This window comes from Columba livia, chromosome 1 (genome assembly GCF_036013475.1).
Source record: "Columba livia isolate bColLiv1 breed racing homer chromosome 1, bColLiv1.pat.W.v2, whole genome shotgun sequence".
NCBI lineage: Eukaryota > Metazoa > Chordata > Aves > Columbiformes > Columbidae > Columba > Columba livia.
The window spans coordinates 10516542-10543173 of NC_088602.1; the positions used below are offsets into that span (position 1 = coordinate 10516542).

The following is a 26632-nucleotide window of genomic DNA, read 5'->3' on the forward strand; positions in this document are numbered from 1 at the left end:
GAAGTTGCATAAGCTCTTGGATTGAAGAAAAAAAGTTGCTTCTCAGAATTAAGAAGTTAAAAAGTGCCTGTTTCACCTTCCTGCTACTACGAGCAACTACGAGCAGACTGGAAAACAGCTGCAGGGAGAAAAAGGGAAGGAGAGCTTAAATTTGAAAGGTTCAGACCCTCCCCTTTGGAACATACTGAAACCACATGGCAGCTCCTGCAGTTTCTGTCTGCACACACGAGGCAAAGCACCACAGTAATGAGGGCTTTTTTCTTACTCTGCTGTAGATCTGGCCTGATCCTGCTTTCAGTGGCATCAGTACATGCATTGTAAAAGAATCACTAAGAGCATCTGAATGCTTGAAGTATTTGACATTCAAGGCCTGTGAGTGCAGAATGAGTGCAGCTTCCATAATGAGAGTCTGGTATAACAAAACATCATATCCTGTCTGATCCCTTTAATCGTTTTTCTTGCTCCATCTTTCTGGCTGCATAAATCACACTTCTTTTGCAAACTCACTGAATGTTGAATTGATGCAAGATAGAAAGTTCTCCATGCACAGCTGTTTGCTTGCCAAAAAGCTGTGATTTGCATCACGGGAGAGTCTCCCCTCAGGTGCTACATAATTGTGCTCACTTCTCCATAGGTTAACTTACACCTTTCCCCATATTCTACCATCTCTTGCATTCAAGGTGGGAACGTCCACAGCCATTACAGAGACTAGATAGAGTAACACTCTATATTTTAAATACAGAATCCCAATTCTGCAATGTATAAAAACTTTATTATGGAGTGTTTCCACCCCAAAGCCATGAGATTTGTATACTAACAAAAACAATAGGTCTTTGTAATGCACTATGTTTTGTTTGGATTAACCTGGGGTTTTGTTTACTGACCCAGCTTCAGAGGACTGAAGTGGACGAAGACCAAACATGCCACAGATTGTTCTTCCATTGGCTTTTAAAGCAACTGTGTCTCTCCCCAACTTCTGCACTTTTTAATTAACAGAAGCAACTCCAAAGAATCACCACTGCCACCAATATTGTGTGAGTGCATTTGGCTTTGAGTATAAGCACTTACTATTTGTTGGTATACTGCTGCATCCATCATTTTCCAAAGTCTTAAATAAACATAAATAAGAAAATCTGTGTTATTCTTTGGTACATTTCTGTCTGTTTAAACCACAGCTGAACTTCTATGTTGTACAAACAAAAAATTGCACTTTTATCTTCCAGAGAGTCTTGCTAGTCCAACAGGCTTTCAGCTGAAGGATTCTTTATTATACTCAAACCTTGTCCCATAAGGATTGCTGCTGTTGCTCAGTTTATGAAGTATCTTAGAGATTTTGTTTGGTCCACAACAGAAAACTCCAATGGTCTTCCTGTTAAAAAAAAAAGAAAGAAGTTATGACATTGCAAATAAAGAGTAACTTACAATGATAGACTAAATTGGATCCTGGCCTCATTGTATTGCACATAAGCCATCTATGCATAGATTTTAAGATGAGAACAGCTCACTAGGTCATGTAGTTAGTCTTACTGAAGCCACCAGATCTCTCTCGAGTATCCCCACAAGAAGTCCTATTACTTATTTGACGAAGAGAACTCTTAGAAAAAAGTACCTCATCTTAGTCTCAAGACACCAAGTGACAAAAAATTACTACTTCCTACTCTAATTTTTTCCATGATTTATTCCTTTTTTTTTTTTTTGTTGAAAATGTGTCTCACTGTAATGACTTCATTAGTGTAACTCGTGATTTACACCGGCAGGAGACCTAGTCACTAACGGTGATTCGTTACACTAATGAAAACAGAACATTACTAACCCATGATTATTTCTGGCAGCAGCAGAATAACTTTACCACTTTTGTTTCACATTAGCATGTAATCCTACAGCAACTGTATTGAACAGTCTTATGAAAAGCCAAACACAGAATATGATCCTTGTTCATCATCCACAGCTATCAGCCTGGGTTCATTAGTTAACCTGACTATTTCACTCCACTCCACTGAAAACAGCTCTTTGTTCTCCAGCCAGCTTACACACGGACTGTACATCAGACATAAAGTGGTGATTCATACAGCACCTAAGGGCTCAGAACAGGAGCCAGCATCAGAACCGGGCACATCCGTAACAGTAGGACTGAGCCTCTCATGATATTAATCACCTCCCTTTTTCTGAAAGATGAGAAGGGAATGGAAGGAGCATGGAAAGAGGATGTGGTGCTGTCTCTTCCGTATCATGGAAAAAAAAATGCCTTATCTTCATGCTGAAACTGTGCCACTACAAAGAAAGATCTTAAAAAGCATCCAAGAGGGAACACGGCTTTAGCTATTGTGATCCACACCACTCACCAAGAGGCTGGAGACTTGAGTTCTGGTCCCTGCCTCCAGGTCTGTTTCAGTATTTTATCCAGTAACTATTTAATATAAAATATCTTAGCACATGCAGGATAATTACATGCACAGTTTAAAGCTGTCTGCATATGTGTTTGGAGAGAGAAGGGAACTAACACATATAAGAATAAATCTTTGCTGCATGCTGTGAAATGTCTGCGCCTGGTCTTCGTCAGCAGCTCAAGCAGCATGGCCATCCCCCCTGCACCTGTGCACAGCAACATCGGCACAGCACAACTCAGGACTCAAACATCAAAAAGCATCACAGAGTTACGCAAGTAACTGCAACAGTGCTCTTGTGCAGGCACCTTACAATGCTGACTTTAATTGCCTTCAATTGCATCATTTCTCCTACCAATCTATGGCAAACATTCATAACTCATACTTTTCTCACCCTTATGTATATCTATTAAACTTTCTTGTCCTGGCAATACCTCTTTTAATGGCAAAGGGTGTTGTGCTGGTGGTTGGATTTGCAGAAATAATGAGAACACTATTACTCATTGCTCTCAAATAAGATTCCTCAGCACTTGCAGACTCTGAACACCCTCTAATCTGTGCACAGTAGAGAAAAAGGGTGCATAGCTGCCACAAAGAATCTGTTTTCTACTATGTATTTAATTGACAGAATTAATGTTGTTGTTTGTTTTCATTAGTCTAATTAGTACAGACAACTGATAAATAAAACCCAAGAGTTCATCTGTTTCTCTGACTTTCATTACATATATCTAACTGCTGAAGCACAGACATCTAAGCAGCACATACTGCTAATGTATTCTCATCCCAGCATCATTTGTCCATGGTACAAAGAATTTTTGGCTAGCAAACATCAGAGAAGGGTTAAATGATTTGCCTGAAGTCACACAAGAGACCCATGGCTGACTAAGGTCTCCTGAAACCCAACTGAACCACTGCCCTGTACAGTGAGCCAGATGCTCTCAAACTTCCTTCCCTGGATACCCACCATCTATCTGGGACATTCCTCCATGTACCATCTACCTCTCACAGTTCACACCCAAAGTCCTCGCTCACCTATGCCCCCCACTTCCCTGCTTGCAGGGGCTTTGCTCCTGCCTGGATGCTGTGACACAAGCAGGCAGGCAGCTAAAAGTAGCTACTACATGGAGCAGCATGCTACTACCCTGAGGTGATGGGCTTTACCTGCATATTACTCATTTGGGTCAATGGCTCACCTTGTTGCTCAGATGAAAACAGGCAGCTAAGTAGTGCTATGCCTGAAAATCTTTATAAATGCCATTAACATGTTTACAATTAGGGAAACTATGTTATGGGCCATTCTTTGTAATAATGATAAACATTAATAGAGGATTTTATTCATTCAGAGCACTAAACAAATAAATCCTCAGTGTTCCCATGGGATGAGTATCCTTGGTGCCTTGTTCATCATCCACAGCTATCAGCCTGGGTTCGTTAGTTAACCTGACTATTTCACTCCACTACACCGACAACAGCACTGACTTATCCTTGGTGCCATCTCAAGGCATATCAAGGATAAGAGGGTCATTAGGGGCAGTCAACATGGCTTCACCAAGGGGAAGTCGTGCTTGACCAACCTCATAGCTTTTTATGAAGATATAACAAGGTGGATAGATGATGGCAGGGCGGTGGATGTGGTCTACCTTGACTTCAGTAAAGCATTTGACACAGTCTCCCACAGCATTCTCATAGCTAAACTAAGGAAGTGTGGTCTGGACAACTGGGTAGTGAGATGGACTGTGAACTGGCTGAAGGAAAGAAGCCAGAGAGTCGTGGTCAATGGGGCAGAGTCCAGTTGGAGGCCTGTATCTAGTGGAGTGCCTCAAGGGTTGGTGCTAGGGCCAGTACTGTTCAAAATATTCATCAGTGACTTGGATGAGGGACTAGAGTGTACTATCAGCAAGTTTGCTGATGACACCAAGCTGGGAGGAGTGGCTGACACGCCAGAAGGCTGTGCTGCTATCCAGAGACCTGGACAGGCTGGAGAGTTGGGCGGGGAAAAATTTAACGAAATATAACAAGGGCAAATGTAGAGTCTTGCATCTGGGCAGGAACAACCCCAGGTTCCAGTATAAGTTGGGGAATGACCTATTAGAGAGCAGTGTAGGGGAAAGGGACCTGGGGATCCTCGTGGACAGCAGGGTGACCATGAGCCAGCACTGTGCCCTTGTGGCCAAGAGGGCCAATGGCATCCTGGGGTGTATTAGAAGGGGGGTGGTTAGTAGGTCCAGAGAGGTTCTTCTTCCTCTCTGCCCTGGTGAGACCACACCTGGAATATTGTGTCCAGTTCTGGGCCCCTCAGTTCAAGAAGGACAGGGAACTGCTGGAGAGAGTCCAGCGTAGGGCAACCAAGATGATTAAGGGAGTGGAGCATCTCCCTTATGAGGAAAGACTGAGGGAGCTGTGTCTCTTTAGTTTGGAGAAGAGGAGACTGAGGGGTGACCTTATTAATGTTTACAAATATACAAAGGGTGAGTGTCACGAGGATGGAGCCAGGCTCTTCTTGGTGACAAACAATGGTAGGACGAGGGGTAATGGGTTTAAACTGGAACCCAAGAGGTTCCACTTAAACTTGAGAAGAAACTTCTTCTCAGTGAGGGTAACAGACACTGGAACAGGCTGCCCAGGGAGGTTGTGGAGTCTCCTACTCTGGAGACATTCAAAACCTGCCTGGACACCTTCCTGTGTAACCTCATCTGGGTGTTCCTGCTCTGGCAGGGGGATTGGACTGGATGATCTTTCGAGGTCCCTTCCAATCCCTAGCATTCTATGATTCTATGATTCTGTGATTCTATGGGATGACTAGGTCAGCACTTATTCTTACATCCATTTTATGAATTGCAGAAGGTGAGGGAGAGGTGAAATACTTTGTTATCTAGAGAGGACAGAGTCAGGACTTGAAATGCTCCTGTTTTAAAACCCACATTAATTCCTAGAGAGAGGTTTCTCCTTTATAGTGCACGAGAAATATACCATGGTGCTCCATGCCTTTCTGTCCTATGGATATTCACGGTTTTTTTCTAGGTCATCCTCCATCTGGAAGAAAGCACATGTCCATTTGAACTAAGCAAAACTGAGAAAGCGTGGCTGCCAAGGCATGGTATAAACTTTTAATCCAGGAGACAAATGAACAGAAACAAAGCCGCTGCTCCATCCCCAAAAAGGGAGCACGACAAACAAGACCAACAATTTATTATATAAACTGTCCAAACGCACATCCTTGGGGCTGCAGGTGTCATATGAAATATCAACAGTAGATGGCACACGTCTGCTCCTCTTAGTCCAAAGGAAAGAATCAGGAACCTGATGCTGAGTTGTCCCATGTCAGGCTCTGAAGGTCTGGCAAAGCTCCGACACTTGCAAATACACTTTGCGTATTTGGGACCCAAACAGCAACAACAGCAACAATTCACAAACCACAATCCAATCAGATGGCTAAACTGATGAGATTTTGCCAGCTGTGTGTTTATTTTTGCGCAGTTTTTACTAAAAATCACAAGATAAAAAGTGGAAAATATCTTGGCTGCCCACAAACAAGCCCAAGGAGATGACAGCAAATACATGTGGAAGCCTGAACAATGGCACCAGATGTTGGAAACAACTTTGTTACTCCACTCTTTTTTAAATTTTCTAATTTTTTTTTGGTCTCTGTATTTCAACAGGGTCGTTTAGGTGGAAAGTAACAGAGAAATAAGAACCAATAAAATTAGCAGGAGCCCAGGAAATTGGACTATAGAGAAAAATGGAAGTCCCAGTCTCATCCAGGGAAACAGGTAAGTTTCTGTGGGATAGATGAGTTACAAGTTGCAGTACTATCTATCATGTTACATGTAATCACATCTATAGATACAGATCTACATCTCTAAACACTGCTAAAGCAGTGACAAAAGGTGAGGAAGCCTACATGATAGCAAGCTGCAAGATAACTGAACGAGTCAGAACATTATTGAGGTACTAAAAGATGTCTTGCTTGGAAATGGTGGCACAACTGAAAGACCTGATGTGAAAACACAGAGGAAATGGTACTTGAAGTCTAATTAGGAATAACGCAACGGAAAGCACAAAAGAAAAAGAGAGTATGACTGCCACTAATAGCTTTTTCTGTATTATGTGCACTTAAAGCCTTGCAAGGAAGTGGCAGAAACCTCATCATTTTCGTCTTTTAAAATGGGATTCACACAGTTAAACAAAAAAGACATCAGAATGGAGCATAAAAGGTCAACAGTCCTCTATGCATGAGCCTGAGCCAAAGAGTAAACTTGGCTCTCTGACCTCTCTAATTCCCTTTCTTCCACGTGGTTCTTCACTACAAAATCCTTCTTTAAATGATAATCATTTGCACAGTGTGAGAATTTTACTATGGATGTACCTCTGTAGCAGGTTTTGGGGCATCCTGGCAAGAGACCATGTCCACAACATCCTCTAGGACCTGAATCCAAGCTACATATTGACAGCAGCTTACACTGTCAACAGTGATACACACTGGTGCTCAATATCTCTCAAGTGCCAGGGTTCAGTGTCCCCTTGTCATGCCCAGTCTCCAAAGAGAAGAGTCAATAAGCCATGGGCAGATGTTCACTTTGCAAATGCAACAGAGGACAGAAAGTTCTTGAGGTAAAGTTCTGCAGGTGACCGTGAGAGCACCTCTTGACCTGGTGCACCCAGATTACTACCAACAGTTACTGAGGGTGGTTTGCTACCAGGCCAGAAGTTGAGGGGGGAAGATTCATACAAGCCCTTTTATCAGATCAGCTTCTGAGGCTGAAAAACTGCCAGTGTGGGGCAGAATAGTCAACCAACAAAACTGGGTCTGGACAAAGACATTCCATAATGCATGCCTTCTCTGGTTTAAAACTGTCTTGCTTCAGACCATAATATGTTAGTCAAGCAGAATAAAAAGTCATTGTCAGGTCTTTACAAAGAATAAAAAAGTGTCAGGAATCTCCAAAGATAATATATCCTCTGAATAAAAGCAATACAGGACAGTCAGATTCTTCCTTGTGCGTTCTGTTTGTAAACCAGCACTATAAATCATTAAAATTATAGGAGAAATCAACAATTTTTAAAAATGCAACTTCATATATACAACCAGCATATGTTGCAAGCAAGATACTGCCAGAGATAAAACCATATGCAATCTCTGTGTAGTGAGATGGAAATCTATTGCTTTTATTTTCTAGACCACTGACCATCCTAGCTGCATTAGAAGATGAACTGTTCTGAGTGTAAAAAAAAAAATAATAGTTTTAGTTTGTATAGGCTCTCACAGCAAAAGATTAGCTAATTTCAACATCAGTAGCTTAAACATTACACTCTAATATAAAACCCAAAAAGATATTCATACAAACATAGCTACAAACAGACAATATTCCCAGTCTCCAAACTGTGGTATTCTTCAAGTGGACTGGCACTTACCGCCTGTTACACTTCGCTATTTCATCAAAAAGGAGTTTCCACGGGGGTCGTCCAATCAAAAGCCTTGAGTTTAGGGCTTGATATTTTTCACCAATTATTTTCTGCAAGAAACAAAAAATTCCATTCTGCCTGATTTGCAAATTGCCTCATGGCATCCAGGGCTCCCATTTCTGACATTGGCTGACTTACCATATCACTGAGGTGTAAAACCTGATCACAAGTATCAGATAGTTGTGATTAACACTGCAGCCATTTCATGCACTGATATCTCTGCTCACTGCCTTTTCAATGGCTCTCCTTGGCGTTCATTATACATTGTTCCTCATGCAGCTGCTCATTAATTTCCCCATTACTTTTAAACCAATTTATTTAAGCCATAAAACAATAACCATGCTCCTATTATTCATTCCCTCATTGGCTTTTAATGCTAAGCTGGAAGAAGCACTGCTGATGCAAAAATCATATTTCTGTCTGAAGTCTTTTTTTTATTAACTTTGCACAGGTAACTATTAAGATGACTAAGTCTGAAAAAGTAACAAGGGAAATCTTACATTTCTCCCTGAGAGTATTTTGCCAGCTGTTTTGAGCTGCCTTAATGGCAGAAAGCAGTCAAAATTGCTCCCTGAATGGAACCCGACCCATTCCAGCAATGCTAACTCACCAGCATTTTGATAAGGTCAAATGCCCTTCCACTGCAGGGCATTACCCTTCCTCGGTTTTCTCTCCTAATGTGATAGAAAGGCACAGAGAAGTTACATCTTATCGAGGCTTCCACGTTGACTGCACTGCTGAACAACCTGAAACGTTGCTCATACCAATGCAAACACAGAGTCTTGGCCAACTTGGCCTTTCATATTCAAGAGGCATTTGCTGAAGGATGAGGTTGGCTCCCTGTTGTCACACAGGCATGCTACTTCTGAGCAAAGGGAGCATGAAGCAAAACTGCCCTAATTTTGGTAGCAGTCAGCACTTTGGTCTAACATCAGTGAACACAGAAGCTGTATGGCAGCGGAGAGCTGAGTTTAACAACCCCTTGAGAAATCACGAGCAGCATTATGTTTCGTGCTAGTTTTGTTCAAGAGCCACGAAAGAAAAGTGACTTTAAAGAAAGACTTAAAACAAAGTTGACTTAAATTAATTCAGCAGCTACTTGATACACATTATTAGAAAACTTGCTTTGAATTTTCTATTATTACACTCCTGCTGTGCCATTGCAATGCAGTCCTGCTTCAGGTTTTATTTTAACCTAACAATAGCATACCAGGTTCATCAATTAGGTATTTTCAAGAACCCCATGCCAGTTGATGTACATCATCCAGGCATTAAATCTGTGGAGTACGGTTCATAACTACTGGAGCTATCATATTATTTAGACTATTATTTAGACTAGATAGAGTTCCTACCAGAGCTGTGAATGTTATGCTGTCTCCACCTGATACCAGGCAGATCAAAATCCTTTGGGCAGGGTTTCTCACTTCATTTCATGTTTTGTAGTAATGGTTAAGCTTGGCTCTGGGCCCACTGCAGTCATTGGAAAGCTTCCAGATGCAGCAGGGTAAAGAATCAGGCCTAGCTCATGTGCTAAATAATGTAAAATGAAGATCATAAGCGTAAATAGCTCCTGGAGATGCCAAGATCTGAGGAATCAGCCCAGCTTTGGGGCTGGCAATACATGACAATCAACAGTTCAGTATAATTTCCTGGCTTAGACATAAAGAGATTTGTAACTTTTTGTCTATATTTGAGGTAAAGGAATCCAAAGCTTTTAAAAATAGCTAGTTTCTCTCAAAATATTTATTTGAAATGAAGATTTGAGCTTGCAAGCTCCTCTAAGTATTCTGTTTTGATTCTTAGCCTAGAAATGACGCAGATTTCCCATAAAAGACGGCCAGCTGTCTGGTCCGTGCCCTGGCCTGAAAGGACCTCTTTCCTAGAAAAGGAAGATATGGATTTCTGCCCACATCTAATCAAGTTCAGGCTACTAGACTAGATTATCTTAATGTTGTGTGGATGCACTTGCTCTTTTGCCCTAGCAATGAATCAGTCACTTGAGTTTATGGCCTCGTTTCCTGTTTTTACCATCTGCAATAATTCCCTTTTGCCATTGACTGACAGTTTGCACAGTCTACTACCCCAAGATCAGTTTACAAACAGCATTTAGCCACATACCTGTACTCCATCTGTTTGACTGAGGTACAGCTGGATGTTTACATAGTCCGGTCGATTTTCCTGCCAAAGCTGCGAGGTTGATAGAAAAAGCTGGTGAAAAAATATCCTTTCTCTTAATGGAAGTGTAAAGTCACTTGCGCCTACTATCCTGAGAGATTTAGGTTTCAGCACCAGCGAAGTAAGCTTTTTAATGAAGAAACGCTTGCACAGCACCCCTTTGTGCACTCCAGAATGTTGCAAATCATGCTGTGTACATAATATTATTTTAGGAAGCTACACTTCTCTTGAAATCTACCTGAAGTTGTAAATCTCCCTCTTTTCTCAGTGTGTTTGCTAGCCAAAAGAATGCCACTAAATGCCACTCACACTCCCCAGCCTGCACATTCTTCTTCCTTCTCATAAATTTCACAGATAAGTGTCCAGACCACTGGCACATGGCAACACTGTGCAATGAAAGACTGGTGACAGCTACCCAAACTGTTTTGTGCAGTTCCAAGAATAAATGGAGTCTGGATCAGGCAGCCAGAGCACAAATACTGCTGGAGCTTGCCTGTTTTCACCAAGGCTGCCTTTCTCTATAGCATGCCAGTTGCATGATGTGGATGTACTTTGCATTTTTTAAGTTGGCAGTATCCCTCTAAGCAATACCCATTACCTTGTTATGCAACATACAGAGCAGATCTGCAAACCAGCGGAAAGATTCAATGTCCCTGCACACCCAAATGAAGTAGAGTCTTCTGAGCTTGTAGCATTTCCAGCCGTCACTTGAAAATAAAATGTTTGGATAATTAAAAATTATAATTTAAAAAGGAAACATGTTTTATATCCATTAGTAGAAATGTAAATTTCCATTAGAAGCTAACTGCTAAGTTGTTCTTTATTCTACGATACATCAGACATTGAAATGACCAACACACGCTATTAGGATGATGCTGAGAATATTAAATCTCTAGCACAGACCTAACACCCTTCACAGATACTGCTTCCACATTAGGGAACTGCCAGCTCTACAGATTATTTGGGCAACAAATATGGATTCATGCATCATCATCAAACTTTTATTTCAAAGTAAAGCAGACATTCTAAGTTCAAGTGTATTATGTCAATTCTTTATTAGGTTTACAAAGCAATCCATAAGAGGAGAATATTGACAAATGCAATAATGTCAGGACTTAATTCTGCCTTTATATGTGAAAGGCTCTGGTTGATTATAATTAATACTGTGGTGAAATCACAAAGACTAAATCAAATCAGAGCTCCATTGTATTAGGGAACTGAATGATATATTATAGTCCTCAGAAAATGCTGCTGGGTAACATGCAGTCATGGGCAGATTCTGGTATTGCCTTTAGAAAAACAGGACTCTCCTGTCAGATTTCTAATGTAAATAAAACACAAATATAGCACAAAGGAAGGGCTGGAATGAACTGGGATAGAAAACAGGAGTGAAAAAAACCCTGATGATTAATAAGTACAAATATGCAGAAGTATCTTCTTAGTTGGCCAACACTATTTTCTGTTGTTCTGATCACTGAAATGGTCAGTGCATAGATTGTTTCCTCCTCAAATAATTTTTCAGATAGAGAAAGCCATAGACTGTCAACTTCAAATGCTAGCCCCAGGAGCCAACCCCAGCCAAAAAGTTTCATGGTATACCTCATCATACCCATTGTGCATTATTTCAAACTCAACTGTTGCTGGCATATCCAGCAAGGGTATTGTATTAATAAATCTACATAAGTCATTATTCCAATCACTGTTTTACCTTCCCATATCCCCAACCCCCACTGCAAGACTGAAGAGCAAGGATGGAGACATTCTCAGCAGCACGTAAGGGCTGAGCACTCCTTCTCATGTAAACTCCCCACAGAGAAAAAAAACAACGTGTTTTAAGACTGGAGAGTACAGTGTCTTTCAAGTCCCAGTTTCAGCTTTTTTCATTTGTAAACTGTTGACTTGCAGAGCGGGATTTCCTCCATCTTTTTCTGACTGCCTATACTAAGATAAGCCCTCAGGAAGGGTCACAATCTGGTCAGACGTGACAAGATAACTATGGGCAGTAGCAAGGAAAATAAGTGCCTTTCACCATGAAAAAAGGATAAAAGAGGAGAAAAATGCAAGGCATTTTGTACTGAGCTGCTGTAGCTCAGTAACAAAATACCACTTGGTGATGAAACATTGCAGCTGGACAAAGAGGCTGGACTGCACGACTTCATGAAACAAATCAAGCATAGATTTAAAATAGCATCTCAGAGAACATAGGCTTGGGTCTGCCTCCAGCAGGGTATATTATGCAATACAGGTGCAATCCCCCATTACAACGAAATCCACATATATATAACACTTCTTGTGTGTTTCTGTCTTACCACCGCCCATAATAACAGCCACTATTTGTAGACTCTTCTGCATGAAAGCCACTTGCTTTCCTTAATGTAAGTTATGTTTTTTAAAAAATAGGGCATAGGGTTCAACTGTTAAATGAAGGGAAGAGCACGAGCAGGAATTAAATTGTGTACATACAACAGGACCATAATTGAGCAGAAAACAAATGACTCTGCATCAATAGGCTTCTGATTTCCACATGACCTGCATGTCCTTGACACAACAGGATTGGCTGTTCATAAGGCAGTTTTGCATGTTCGCACCTGCCAATTTCTGCTTCTAAGCCAGGGCATAGACAGCAATCAGATCATTTACTAAGCTGGTGCTTTATTGATGTTCAAATACTGAGAAGGAAAGCAGGGTAAGACTTACTTTCTTCCAGCATCACAGAATGATGCCCCTGTATATTGTACAGTATACAAAGGGAAGATTGGCTATAATGGCACATTATGGGATTGGCTGCTTGGAAGCCAATTTATTACTTTATCCAGATAAATGGACATTGCAAAAGTTTTTCAACACTAATCTTTTATGGCAACGTCTGTGCAAGTTCCTACAGCCTCTGATAACACACCGGTAGAGGCAAACATCTCATTACCTGCTGTTGGCCCATCATTATATTATGTGACATTTTTGCTCAGCACTGTAAAGCATAATCCATCATAAGGAAAACAGTCACCTTATCCACCTGTGCCCCAGGTTTTCAGGAAAAATCTACCTGCTTTTTGAGAGGATAATCAATACACCCTCAGGAAAAGAAAATAAGGGAGCCTAAGATGGTCTTTGATGGCTGCAGCACTGTAAGAGAGGTGGGCCTGATGATTTTCAGAAGCATTGTCAGGTCCAGCCTAGATCAAGGACAGAAGAATGTGCACAGCACCTAAATTCCAGGCTTTAACTTTGCTTTGGAGTTAGAGCTGGCCGTTGGCATGTTCATATTACAATAAATGCTTTGGTTGTGCATTGTAAAACCCTCCCAAAGCCTTTCAACACTTCAGGGAAGGCTTGCTGCTTTGGTGGGCTCTTTATACATTGCCTGTGAAACAGGGGTGCTTAACCTGTGACTGGAGCTTTTAGCCAATACCTTAGCAAAGAAGTTCCAATAAAAAAAAAAAAAACATAGCAATCATAAAACAAAAAGAGTAAAGAAGAAGGCATATCTAAAATCTAAACTTCAAATGGAGTTAAACATCCAAATCGTATCTGAATCCAGGTTGATCCCTTTCCCTTAAAACCTTAAGCATTTCTAGCAGAAAGAGTGTCACAACTTTCTGACTCTTAAAAACTTACTATGATAGTCCGTAGCTCACCTAAGCTCAGACTAGAGGAACAGGTCTATCTGAATGGTTTTATATAGCTGAATGATGTTGTGCTGTTCTAACACTGAGAGCTTCTATTTTTTGTTGTCTCTTGCTCATTACTACCACATCGCCTAAAATACAGTGACAAAGGTCTATTGGCTTCCACAGACACACTCCATCCTGACAATAGCAACAGTCACTTCTGGCTCTGAAGCCTGTGATTTTGTTGGTGTAAATCTATCTTTGTTCTGTGTATTTCTGTAGCAACATCCCTAATGAAGGCTGGGCAGTCTCAGTGATTTGCTGGCAAGTGAAAGAGGTACAAGCTGCAGCAGCTCTGTTATATTTTGGCATTACAAAACAGCAACTACCTGGGCTTACTGGGCTGGTTGTACTGAATTTAGTCTTGATTTGCATCCTCTGAATAATATAGGCTGCGTATATTTCAAGCATTCCCAGGTAATGTATCAGATCTATTTTAGGAGATTCTCTGGCATACATTTTGTGTGTAGTGACTGGTTGTCCCCCAAACAGATCCTTTCCAGGGATCATTCTCAGGAGAATGCCTGCATACAGCCACACTGTTTGGGAAACTAGGATGATTGTGAATTAGAGCCTTTGTAAACTCAGTCCACTTATGCGAGGAAGGCAGAAATCCAGAAGAGAAGCACTGGAACAGGCTGCCCAGAGAGGTTGTGGAGTCTCCTTCTCTGAAGACATTCAAACCCACCTGGACACATTCCTGTGTGATCTGCTCTGGTGAACCTGCTTTAGTAGGTGGATTGGAACAGACGATATCAAAAGGTCCCTTCCAACCCCAACCATTCTGTGATTCTGTGAAGGGCTGTGGCTACATTAATCACAGGCTGGGCTGGTGGCAGAATTTAAAGGCCAATGACACTGTCCGAGCTCAGGTGCACTACTGGCTCAGCTCTGCCACAACTCTGGGTTACAAAGCATGAGATGATTTAAGCTCTTCAGGGGACATCCCAGTCCCCTACCTCTCTCCAAGGAACCATTCACTTATGTTATACAATGGAAGTTTTTAAGTACTCTGAAAGCCTTTGTGACATGCACTACTACAATAAACTAGGGAAAGAATGTCTTTAAAAGGCTCAAGAGCTCACTTACAGCAGCGTGTTGAGTATGGATGCAAATGGTGTAACTCCAATACCTCCAGCCACGCAAAGGCTGATCTCATAGTTCAGGGATTCCTCAAAGGGACTTCCAAAAGGTCCATCCACATACAGTCTGCATAAAAAGCAAAAAGAACACTTTTAGAGAAAGCTGCTAAAATCAGAGGAGACAGAAAAAGAAAAGCAAGCTGGAATTAAAACCCTATAAAGAATTTGTTTTATTTTTTTATTAGTCTTGGGAGACAGAATATGAAAACCTTTTTCCTGGAAAGCTTTATGTGGAAAGAAACCAATGTACAGGTGGTATGAAAAACTGTTGTGTAAAAACTCTTGGTACGTCCTATGATTAGACAAGTCATTTCTTAATCAAACAAGTGGAGGTGACTGAATTATGACTGCCCTATTTCTCTAGCATTAGAGAGCAAAGAAAATGCTGCACTGGAAACAGTAACAACCTGGTGGGACGTATGCAGGGAGACAAAGACTTTGGCTAGTCTTCCCTAGGAGATTAATCTCTTGAACATCAGAAACAGCTGTGATGGACAAAGAGTTGAAAAAAATCTAGTTTTCCTGGCTTCTCATAATGCTTTCCAAGGGCCCTCAGGGAATAAAGAAGATGGGACACATACCCCTCCTGCAACATGCAAAAGAACAAATTAACATCTGACTACTTCTTCACTTCATGTCCAGACCCTTGGGAATGTGAGTGATCCCAATCTTACAGGCTATATGAAGAGGGAGAAAAATTGCTGAGTTGTACCCCCTTCATTCATGCCTCTCCTTATTGTAACAGTTCTATCCACCTGTTTTTAAAGATAGTTTAGGAGACTGAGTCCCATTTCCAACCCATTTTGAAATATTTCAGATACCGCTGGAAATTCAGTTGAGCTACAATGTAAGAATAAGCTTGTAGGCATCCAAAGGTCTGACCTCCAAATCTTTCCTACAGGAAAGGTCACCCATAGACAGCTTAAAATTTATAGACTGTAATTTTTCTAATAAGATTCACATTACCCTTATTCTACTGCTGGAATACCAACTGTGTATCTTACTTCAGTAACAGATTCACCTTTACAAACTATCATGAAGAGAACTTGAACAGTGCCTTTAGGCAAGGTCCATTCTGTGTGCGAGCAGCTCACTGGATCACCACATTTTAGGTAGTGAGTGAATACAGCAAAGTGTGATGGGACCAGCACAGCATTCAGCAGCTCAGTCACTAGGTATTTGCTGGCAGCAAGGCTGCATCAGCTTTTGGCCTGAGTCCACAAAACAGTTCCAACATATGTATTTTTATGCACACACACACATGCTGGTACTAATATGCAACTAAGCTGGGCATACTATTTGTCTAATAAAAGGGCATAAACTTGCTCTTTATACCATCAGCTAGAGAACTAAAGGCAGAGGAGATGCCTCTTTTACCAGACAAAACCTTCCAACCCTCATCTGATTCCTTCTTTTTGAGGCTGCATCTTAGCCATAGCTTAAGATGTCAGTCTGATCTAATTTCTTTTAGTTTTGTGGTTTGACCCTTGGCATCTTACTAGTCAGGACAACATCTTGTCTGGGTGTCTTTTGTCAATATGGTCCTTTCTAGCAAATTTCTTACAGACCCTTTGCTATTGCTGACATCTTCATGTCTCACATTAGGCTCCTTCTTCTACAAGTGTCTTATCTAAACACAGATAAGTACCTACTTTCTGATGGATCTGGAGGCAAACAGGCTGATCTTTAACAATTCCCTGTCTTATAAACTCCCTTCTTGTCTCTTGATGTCCTACCTGGAGAGAAAGGGAGAAGACACTGGGCCAGCTACAACCATCATCAGAAAGCACTGGAAGTATTGGCAGTAGATATTTTAAAATAACCAAAATTCCTCACTGATATTCATAAATAATCAATCTGCAATGAACATACACTTATTCTCATTTCTGTCTTTGTATTCTGAAGTCACTACGGTATTCTACAAATATTCTCTTGGAGAATCTCAGCTTTTCAGTGACAGATATGTTAGTACCAGCATCATGAGAATACTAGAAAAACAGCTTCACTCTCTGAATTCTTTTGCACAATGGGGCCAAGAAAAACTTAGCTGGAGATTTGCATACAATATAAACAGAACTTTTAAGTGTCTTCTCATTAAATGTTTCCTGTTACATAGCACTTTATACCCCATTTGCTTAACAAAGGTTTATTTTCCACTAATGAAATGATACCACTGCTGGTGCAGAGTGCAACAGCAGCTGGTTTAGATGTTGCACCATCATTTGACTGACTGAGGAGGTAAAGGAGCATCTCTTATTTAAATAAGCAGCAAGGGAAATGTAGAGAAGCAGGTCATTACTCTGAAACAAATCTGGTCCAGGGGACATTTTGAGCAAAGTTCTACAAACGTTATGGGTCTCAGATGTGTATCACAACAGAGATCTAATTCTGGGATATCAGTGTAAGGCAAAAAGAAAAAAAAATACTGAATAACGAAGACAAGCAACTGAAGTCCACTGTCATTCCTGGCATACCACTCATACATATGTTGCCCTAACAGGATCCTGCCTTGTTCATGAAGTTTGGAGAATTGCTCCTAAAGGTATGAAAGGCATAAGAACAGGCCTGAGGGAAATTCCTTGCATTTTGTACAAGCAGCACAAACTTTCATTTGGATATACAGACTAAAAGCCAACATTTTGGGGGAAAAACACAAACAAGACAAACAAACTAGCAAATGAGATTTTTCCAGATATTACCACAGTGGATGTGACAATAGTCACATACTGTAGGGGTGCCACTTAGTGGAACTGCACTTAAGCCTACTTGAGGACTATCTAAAATATGCCTGTCTGACCTCAGAAGAAATTCCTGGAAAGTCTGAGTGACACTGAATCCCACTGACATGATCAGGAGTCAAAACACGCAAAACTAGACGTGGTCACCGCAAACCAGTCAATCATGGTGCATAATTCCACACCAGAAATTCAAGAAACAACCTTAAATTAAATACATATTTTGGTCAGATTACTCCAGTTTGTGGCCCATTAGCCCCATCTGGCCTGCAAAATATCTATCTGCTCACTGTATCTTTCTCAGAGGGAGAGAGGAGCAGTTGTTTGGACAGCAAATGCAGCCAGAGCAGCCAAGAGACTCCTGCTGTGCTCGCATGTGGCCCAGCACAGAACAGCCAGAAGTCACCGCTTCCAAGTGTGAGAAATGGAAATGGGGAAAAAGCTGGAGAAATACTGCTACTGCATTAACCCACTCCACAAGACTGCCTGCAAAGGCTGATTCCAAGGATAACATGATCTCCCTGGAAGATTTTGTTGGATGTCATAAACACGCACTATTTAATCCCATTTCACTAAGGGGATAATTTATAACTAAAAAGAAATGTGGCTCTGATGCCTTGATGGAAGTGGTCATTCAGGAATTGATCTTTCTTTTTATTCAAGTCAGTGGAATAAAGAAACCTCCTGATGCCGTATCAAGCAGCGCAGTGATGAACAGAGCAGCAATTCAGTCATGGACTTTTGCAGAGATTATGCGACTTTCACTTCCTATCAACATGTTCCTCCTTTCATTTGGTAGTACTGAAAAGTTTCGCATAAAAGCAGTTCATTAACGCAAATGAAATCACACAGCGTTCAATAACAAGACAGACAAGCCAAGGGGGGTAAGATGACTTTTTGTTTCTTGAGTTGTGCCCCATGCTATGCTCTCCTATCCCCCCAGCTTTCATTTAATTAACATGACGGAAGGGAGTGGAATTTTACTAAAAGTTTAGAAATTCCCCCTTCAGGCAAACTGATTCAAATAACAAGTTGTTCTTTTTACATTTCTTCATTTGCAGTCTCAGGAGTGCTCAGTTATTCTGGCATGATTTCTTAGCTCACAAACAGAAAAAAAAGCTCCTCAAAAGAGAATATATCACAAAAATTAGCAGAGCACATTATTAAAAAGCATCTTAAAGATAGTTGGCAAACATATTTTCTATTTAAAGCACACTTACATTCTACAGTACAGAAATATCCCAGCAAGCAACAAGAGAGCTTGTTCCAGCACTGAGCAATGTAACTGCACTAACATGGGACAAACCAAGGGACACTGTCTCGGGGACACATGCAGCTGCTCTGTTTTTGAGATCCAAGTTATTATCTTCCATAAGGAACAGCACTGTGGTGTGTAGAGACACCTGCCCACATATCCGTTAGACCTGGACCTCACTGGTTTATTACAGGGTGTAGGTGCCCTTAGAAAAGTTTAATGCTTATATTGTACCTCACTACCCAACTGTAAATGCTGATATTATATTTTTTTCCAGGCTCTTTGGGAGCTACTGTAAGACATTATCTGGGATATTACTGCAATAACAGATGGATAGCGGAGTTAATTCAAGAGCTTGTAGGAAATGTTAATTAAAAAAGTATCACCATTTGCAAGCTGAACAAAACGCTTGGATATGAAGTATTGCATAGAGCACAGTAAGTGAAGCCCCAGTCTGACTGAAGTTTGTGGCAAAACTCTTTGTAATGTCAACAGAATAAGGATTTCACCTAGTATGAGATTCTACATCCTTAGAGTAGTATTCGGTTTGTTACTAAGACCCAGGTTTCTTTGCATGAGGACACCAAGTCCCCCATACAGTCAAAAGAGATGCAGTCAATCTGGTTAATGAGGTCTAAAGAGAGATTCAGGACATGATGACCTGTTCTCTATGTCTACTGACTGTACTGACTCAGATCAACAGGACCTTAGAGATCTGCGTCCCTCTGAAAGGCAGCTAAAGGCCAAGCAGGACAGAAGTGGCACTAGACACCCAGCCAGAGGCACCTGAATCCAGACCCAGACTTCCACTGATATATTTGGAGCACTGATACCTAGTTCACACACAGACACCTACATTTAGATGTCTTTGGTTGGAGATGAATCCCTCACACTGTGAGAAGAATATGCCATTGACTTCAAGAGATTTTGGATAAAGTTTTCCAAAATCACAATAAAATAAACCAAACAACTCTCCTACACTCATTCTTCTATTTAACTTGTCCTACCAAAACCACAGCTCAGTATTGTGCATAGAGCCTGAGAACACCAAGGAACCAAATGTCTGATGGCTGAAAATAGTATCTTTACACTCTTCTGCCACTGTAACTCTTATGCACCAGAAAGATGCCATCACCTCCCTTTGATAGCCCACAACATCAGCCTCCAACCCCACGTGATAAATATTCAAACAAGTGCCTTCATGTTCTTCCCACACTGCCCTTCATGCCTGGGAGGAAATTTCTGTGAACATCTGCAGAGCTATTTCATTATCTCCATTTAAATTCCTTCTTAAGACTTCTCTTTTCTTTAATGCCTAAAAAAACTATAAACCAAAGGTTGACAGCAGTTAGCCTGATGATGTGGTCACCTTAGCTCAGTCATATTCTGGCCCAATACTATCTCAATGTTTCCCTGAACTTTGCTGTCTGATTGTATCCATCTGCTGTCTCCTGTTCTTCTAGTTCAAGTTGGTTTCGTCAGCACAGTCTCTCTGCTGTGTGATTGTGTGTATCGAGATGGTTTCCTGACGCATGACTCGTTCTTCATGGCACTAGGATAATACAGATAAATGAAGAATTACTGGAAACCATGCGAATCTGAAAGTTACATCAGAGGCAATCTTTCATATGGTAGAACTGCAGAAACCAAAACTGACTATGGGAGTGTTCCAGACCACTTTGGAGTCCAAGGGTCAATTCAGTTTTCAGTAAAAACCTAGTTGCAACAAATTACATTATTTCATTTTTTCAAAGAAGCTGCACTTAGTACTATTGAAGACTTTGAAATACTTTCTGCAGCAAAAATGAAGACAGCCACTTTATCTTTTGAAGTCGACACATGACACTTGATGTCCTTATTTAAACCTCAATTAAGAAGTGTACACTCTTGACAATATTTTTCCAGAGGGCTTGTGATTATTAACAGTATTTCAGTACCAACAGCCTTTTACAGGCGAGGAACCACCACTGAACAAAGCACGTCATCTTTGGTTTGTACGTATTTCCAAAACTACAATGGCTTTTAGAGTTTGAAAGTGTAACAAAATGTGACATCTGACATGTGAGATCAGAGATTCCCATGTGTTCCCCTGACATTGTGAAGGATGATGTTTTCATTAAAGAGAAAAGCAGCCCCTTAGACAAGTAAGCTTGTAAAACCCAGTGGGTCCAATTAACTTTATATACTATTTTGCACAAGATTGCAGAGTGTTATTATTCTAATTCAGACTTCATTACACATACTCTGCTTTTTTTAACAGCTTGAGTTTAATTTCTGATTGATTATTCACATTTTCTTCTTTCAACTTCAAACATATTCTTACAATACATATTAGAGCTTGTAGAAGTTTCCTTCTCTCTCCCACAGAAGTTGCTTCCTTTATCACTTGGCACAACATCCAGTTATAACAACATAGATGGCTCAAAATCCTATAGAATCAATTAGCATTGGATTTTCTCCTCACAGAAACATTCCAAATTATTATTCTTTTAAAGTATCTAGAAAAGCAATTTGCTACATCTCAGATCCATTTATTTCTCCCTGACTGGGCAAAACAAAATGAAATCACCCATTCTTCATCCTATTATACTCTTAGGGCCCAGAGGTGACTGAAGAAGAATTTCCATTTCTACATCACCCTTAGCAGGAGTTAATATGTTCAAGGGATGATGACAAGGGCAAGAAAGTGGAAAAGCAGAGCAGGCACATGCATTTTCATGGATAAGGCTCCTTCTGTAGACCCTGAACTGAGATACATGGTTGTCCGAGACACAGTGCAGGTTCAAGGAGAAGATCCCACTGCAGAAGGCTGGAAAAGCTGTACAACTACCTATGGGAAGCTGGACTTGTAACAGAGGAGCAAGGAGGATAGTGGAGGAGGAGAACAGAACCTCATAACTAGGAATGAAAATTTCAAAAAAGTGTAGAGGTAGAACTTCCACCAAAGGCAACAGAAAACAGACTTGCACAACCGACAGACACCATTGTAAGCATTGCGCTTCCTTGTTCAGGGCTCCTAAAGCAACCTGAAGGAAATCTCTCAGACCAAGTTCATTTTCCTCAGAATTGAATAAAACTGCCTAAATATTGCCTAAAGTATTTATGGAGAGCCCATGTTTGTTGTTACTCATAGTTGACTATCATGGGAGAGAGCTAACAGTTTAGACCATGCACTTCATTAAAAAGGTCCGTAAAAACACTATGAGAACTATAATCAAGTATATTTATGTATTCAGACAACTTTGTTCTCTGAAAGTACATGTAGTTTTTGTACTAAATTTTGGGGTCATTATTCTTAATGTTGTATCAGTTCTCCTCCATGGCAGTCCTTTTACTGTCATTTTTATAAAATGTTTCCAAAATGTATTCCTTTGATTAAAGATCACATGATTTAATTTTATTATAACAAGAAATCCAATTTTCCACTTATTTCTTTTCCAATTACAGCATCTATTTTGTGAAGTGCCTTTCTTCCTTGTAAACTTGTCTCCTACCAATTTTGACTCAGCTAATAAAGTAAAATAAAGAGTATTTATAATGACTGCACCATCTATTGTAACCAGCCTTTTGAAAATTTAGTTTATTATTAAGTGACAAGATGCTGCAGACCAGCAATGACAAGTAGGTTGAGTATGTTGGCCATGTTTCTCCACAACTCATTCACTGGCACAGTAGGTATCTGTCCATTACACCGCAAACAGTGTGTCTGCTTTAGAGTAATCCACTTCCATACTCGATCTTTTGTCTCTTCCAATATTTACAGAAAGCTTTTTTTTTGCCTTTGGTGGTCATTTCCAAGTTGTCATCTAGCAGATGGCATGGGTCCTTCTCACAAGCAGTGCTGATATTAGCACTGAGTCCTCTTCCTCACTTGGTCAGTTATATTCACTAAGCAGGATATCCTACATCCCCATGTCACTGGAAATACCTGCAGCATCAGTACCTCAGGGTACTATGGGAAACCTGAAGCAGCTGAAGCACACTGATGCAACTGGATTGTATATTCCAGATGTGGAATCAAGTTTTTCACACCTCTAATTATGACATATTAACCAGCACTGGAGGTCTAATGCAGTTCCCTCAGCCATGGCTTGGGTATTTTCAAGTTCAGTAAAAAGTCTACATGGGAGTTTAGGATTCAGGAAATCCCGACAGTTGGTACATATATGAGATGTAGTCATCACCAACCCCTAACAGCTGCTTTGCACTTACAAATATACTCATGGGGCATATTACACCAAAAGTCAAAACACTTTTTATGATAGTGTAAGCTGGGGGAAGAAGAAGACCACTCTAACCAGACATCCACACTGCCAATAGGCTTTCCAGATCAAGCTCCAATAGACCTTAGGGCTGGGGAAAGAAAAGTTGGTGCCTGCTGACAAATCTCAAGGATGACAAGTGAAGAAATTAAAGACGTAGCTAGGTATCTGCAGAAACAAAAGGAGAGGAGAGAAGCTAACTTGAGTGCTGGAAGCTGTAGTTGGCAGTAGATCAATCTGGAGACAAGGCCAGGCATATCACAATCTGCTCCAAAGGTAGCCTGCTCAGGCTCTTTGGACTAGACTAAGTAGAGATGACGAGTTCAAAATGAAGAGAATAAGAAGAAAATAACAAAGGAGGACAAATTGCACAACATATTCTGCAGTTGGAATTAAGTAGTCAACCCTGTAACAAAATAGGCCCCTCAGTATATAGCAAGCCTAAGCACAAATATGCTACCTAAAATGTAATAAACTCCCAAGAAAAATGTGTCATGTCTCATTGCTGACTCTTCTGTCTTAGGCACTGATAAGAACAAAGGCTGGACATCCCAGCAGAACACATCTGGCACAGAGTCAGGGTCTAAGCTGAAGCTTAAATCCAACACCAGTTCATATTGACCAGGACCCTGAAGTTGTTCTGTGTATACAGAGAAAAACCACACTGTGTGTGAGTGGTCTTGTCACTCTAGAGACACAGCAAATCTTGACTCATGACACTTCTTGCACAAAATCAGCATCCTGCAGCTCCACACTGCTCAAGCTGATCCTCATCATGTTTATTGTCATTGTGAAATGCAGATCACAGGACTGTGCCTCAGGTCTGACCTCAAATGCCAGTTTTCATGGGTCAGAGAGGAAGAGAAGCCTGGTGGTTTAATCCCATCTCCCTTATGCTCATCCACTGTCATTTCTAGAATGTCATCTGCATCCTCAGCTATGCTCTTCCTTTTGGTGAAACCAGGTAGCAACACTTTCTCAGATCTCCACTCAACAAGACTGGGAATGCTTAATTTAATAGATTTAATACTCTGATACACGCAGGCAAAAAACTATTATAAAGTGCTAAGTACGATCCTAACATTTCCCTCACCCATGTCACTGTTTCTGCTTTAATGATGACAATTTGTCTCTTGGTGAGCTGACATTTACGCCTATTCTAACTCATCTTCCTTTTCTTAAACCCACCTCGTGAAATTTGCCAGATCATTCAGAAATTTCAATCCCATCTGTTCTGAAAGATTCTGTCCTCCCTGGCCCAATATCGTCAGAGGATTTAATTATCTTGGTGTTTATATCTCCCTCCTTTTCATTCACTACTTGATACATTCAGAAGAACAAGGCCAGAGATAAATTACTGCATATTTGATACCTCACTTCTTTTAAAACTGTCTGCTTTAAAACTATTTGCTGTTTGCCACGTGTCAGCCCTGAGTTTTTCATTTTCTCTTTTTCTCTTTTTTCTTTTTTTTCTTCTTAATATACTGAGCTGTATTTTTATTTAGACACTACTTTGCTAAATCCTCTCTAGGGAAAAATAAAAATCTGATTCCAGGACAAATCAAATGGCAAAACTACCACTGAATTCCACAATACCAGGATTTAATTCCACAGAACTGAAAGATGCATTGACAAGTAGATATCCACTATACAAGTGCATATATGCCATGTCTACGTTTTATTCTTTATCCTGCTTTGGCACCTATATTTGCAAGTAAATACACCAGGAAATGGGCAGTACACAATGGATGAAATCCCAATTCTCTAGGCTTTGTGTATCTACAAAACCTCATTTTTTGAAGAGCTCACTCTGTATCCAGCAGCTGTGATAAGTGGTTTAGGCATTCCACATGCAATTTCTTTCTGTTTAAGGGTTCCCTTAACAGCTGTAATTTAAACAAACCATAAAGCAAATATGGGACTGAGAGGTGAACACTTTCTGGTTTATGCTTTCTGAGATTCTGAAACTGCATTTATGTTTTTCCTAATGGTTGCATTCATCAACCACTTGCTAAACCACCACCACATGTTTCTGATGTTATCACTGCTACAGCTATTGTGAAAGTACCCAAAGGCACCTATTTAAAAGGCACTTTGCCCTCTGGAGTAGGAACTTTACAAAGAGCATAAAGAGAAAGGATAAATCACAGACTCACACAGAATCACAGAATGTTAGGGATCGGAAGGGACCTCAATAGATCATCTAGTCCAATCCCCCTGCCAGAGCAGGAACACCCAGATGAGGTTACACAGGAAGGTGTCCAGGCGGGTTTTGAATGTCTCCAGAGTAGGAGACTCCACAACCTCCCTGGGCAGCCTGTTCCAGTGTTCTGTTACCCTCACTGAGAAGTTTCTTCTCAAATTTGAGTGGAACCTCTTGTGTTCCAATTTGAACCCATTACCCCTTTTCCTATCATTGGTTGTCACCAAGAAGAGCCTGGCTCCATCCTCATGACACTCACCCTTTACATATTTATAAACATTAATAAGGTCACCCCTCAGCCTCCTCTTCTCCAAGCTAAAGAGACACAGCTCCCTCAGCCTTTCCTCACACAGGAGATGCTCCACTCCCTTCATCATCTTCGTTGCCCTACGCTGGGCTCTCTCCAGCAGTTCCCTGTCCTTCTGGATCTGAGCGGCCCAGAACTGGACACAATATTCCAGATGTGGTCTCACCAGGGCAGAGTAGAGGGGAAGGGGAACCTCTCTGGACCTACTAACCACCCCCCTTCTAATACACCCCAAGATCCCACAAGGGCACAGTGCTGGCTCATGGTCATCCTGTTGTCCACCAGGACCCCCAGGTCCCTTTCCCCTACGCTGCTCTCTAATAGGTCATTCCCCAATTGTGCTGGGATCCAACCCGCTCTCTGGTGTACCTTCCTAAGGAGAATGTGGGCAACTCAGTTGGACACCATGTGACACCACCTACATGTTACCCAGGAGTAGTTATATTTCTCAGAGAAGAGCACTGCAACGATAACGTCATTAAAAGGCTATGAGGCCCATAGATATAGCTGTAATAGCAGTCATAAACCCCATTAATATACGGATCACAGTTCTTAATGAGCAAATAAAAGGAAAGGAAGGCCAACATTGCACAAAGGAATATTTCTAGAGATCCATTGTTTTATGGTTTAATCTGTCTAACTGATGGCTTTTATTTGCACAACTGACGGATACACAGTTTAAAAAAGAGTAAGTGATAGCTTTGTATCTCACTGGAGAAGCCTTGCCAAGACAGACAAGTGAAAGAAAGGGTAGAGGGTAATGATGACTTCAGATAAAGACACCAGCCCTGTTATTTCCTTGCTAATTCTATTTCATTGGTTTGGTTTACCTTACATGACAGTCTTCAAATATTTGAGTGCACAGCGTGGGGGGGGTGTTTGTTCTTTCGTTTTTTTTGCCACCAGCGACCCAATGATAACACAATCATACATGATTGAGAGAACTTTTGATATATTTTTTTTCCGTGAACAAGTTTCATGGTCAATATCCCTTGAACTTTCATATATCAAGGGACCTTCAAGTGTAGACAAACACAG

The 26632-nt window shown here is 40.9% G+C and overlaps 1 protein-coding gene across 4 annotated transcripts in view; it reads right to left on the reverse strand.

The window, feature by feature from the left end:
• Positions 1–753: 753 nt before the first annotated feature.
• The window catches only part of NOX4 (NADPH oxidase 4), a 107981-nt gene continuing 82102 nt past the window's right edge, over positions 754–26632 (reverse strand). For all 4 annotated transcript variants that reach the window (XM_065035531.1, XM_065035359.1, XM_065035443.1 and 1 more), the window contains 5 exons: positions 14780–14899; positions 10621–10729; positions 9966–10034; positions 7797–7897; positions 754–1369 (listed from right to left, as the gene is read on the reverse strand). In XM_065035531.1, coding sequence (XP_064891603.1) covers positions 1249–1369; positions 7797–7897; positions 9966–10034; positions 10621–10729; positions 14780–14899 — 520 coding nt within the window. In that variant the 3' untranslated portion in view covers positions 754–1248. The remainder of the gene's footprint in view (positions 1370–7796; positions 7898–9965; positions 10035–10620; positions 10730–14779; positions 14900–26632) is intronic.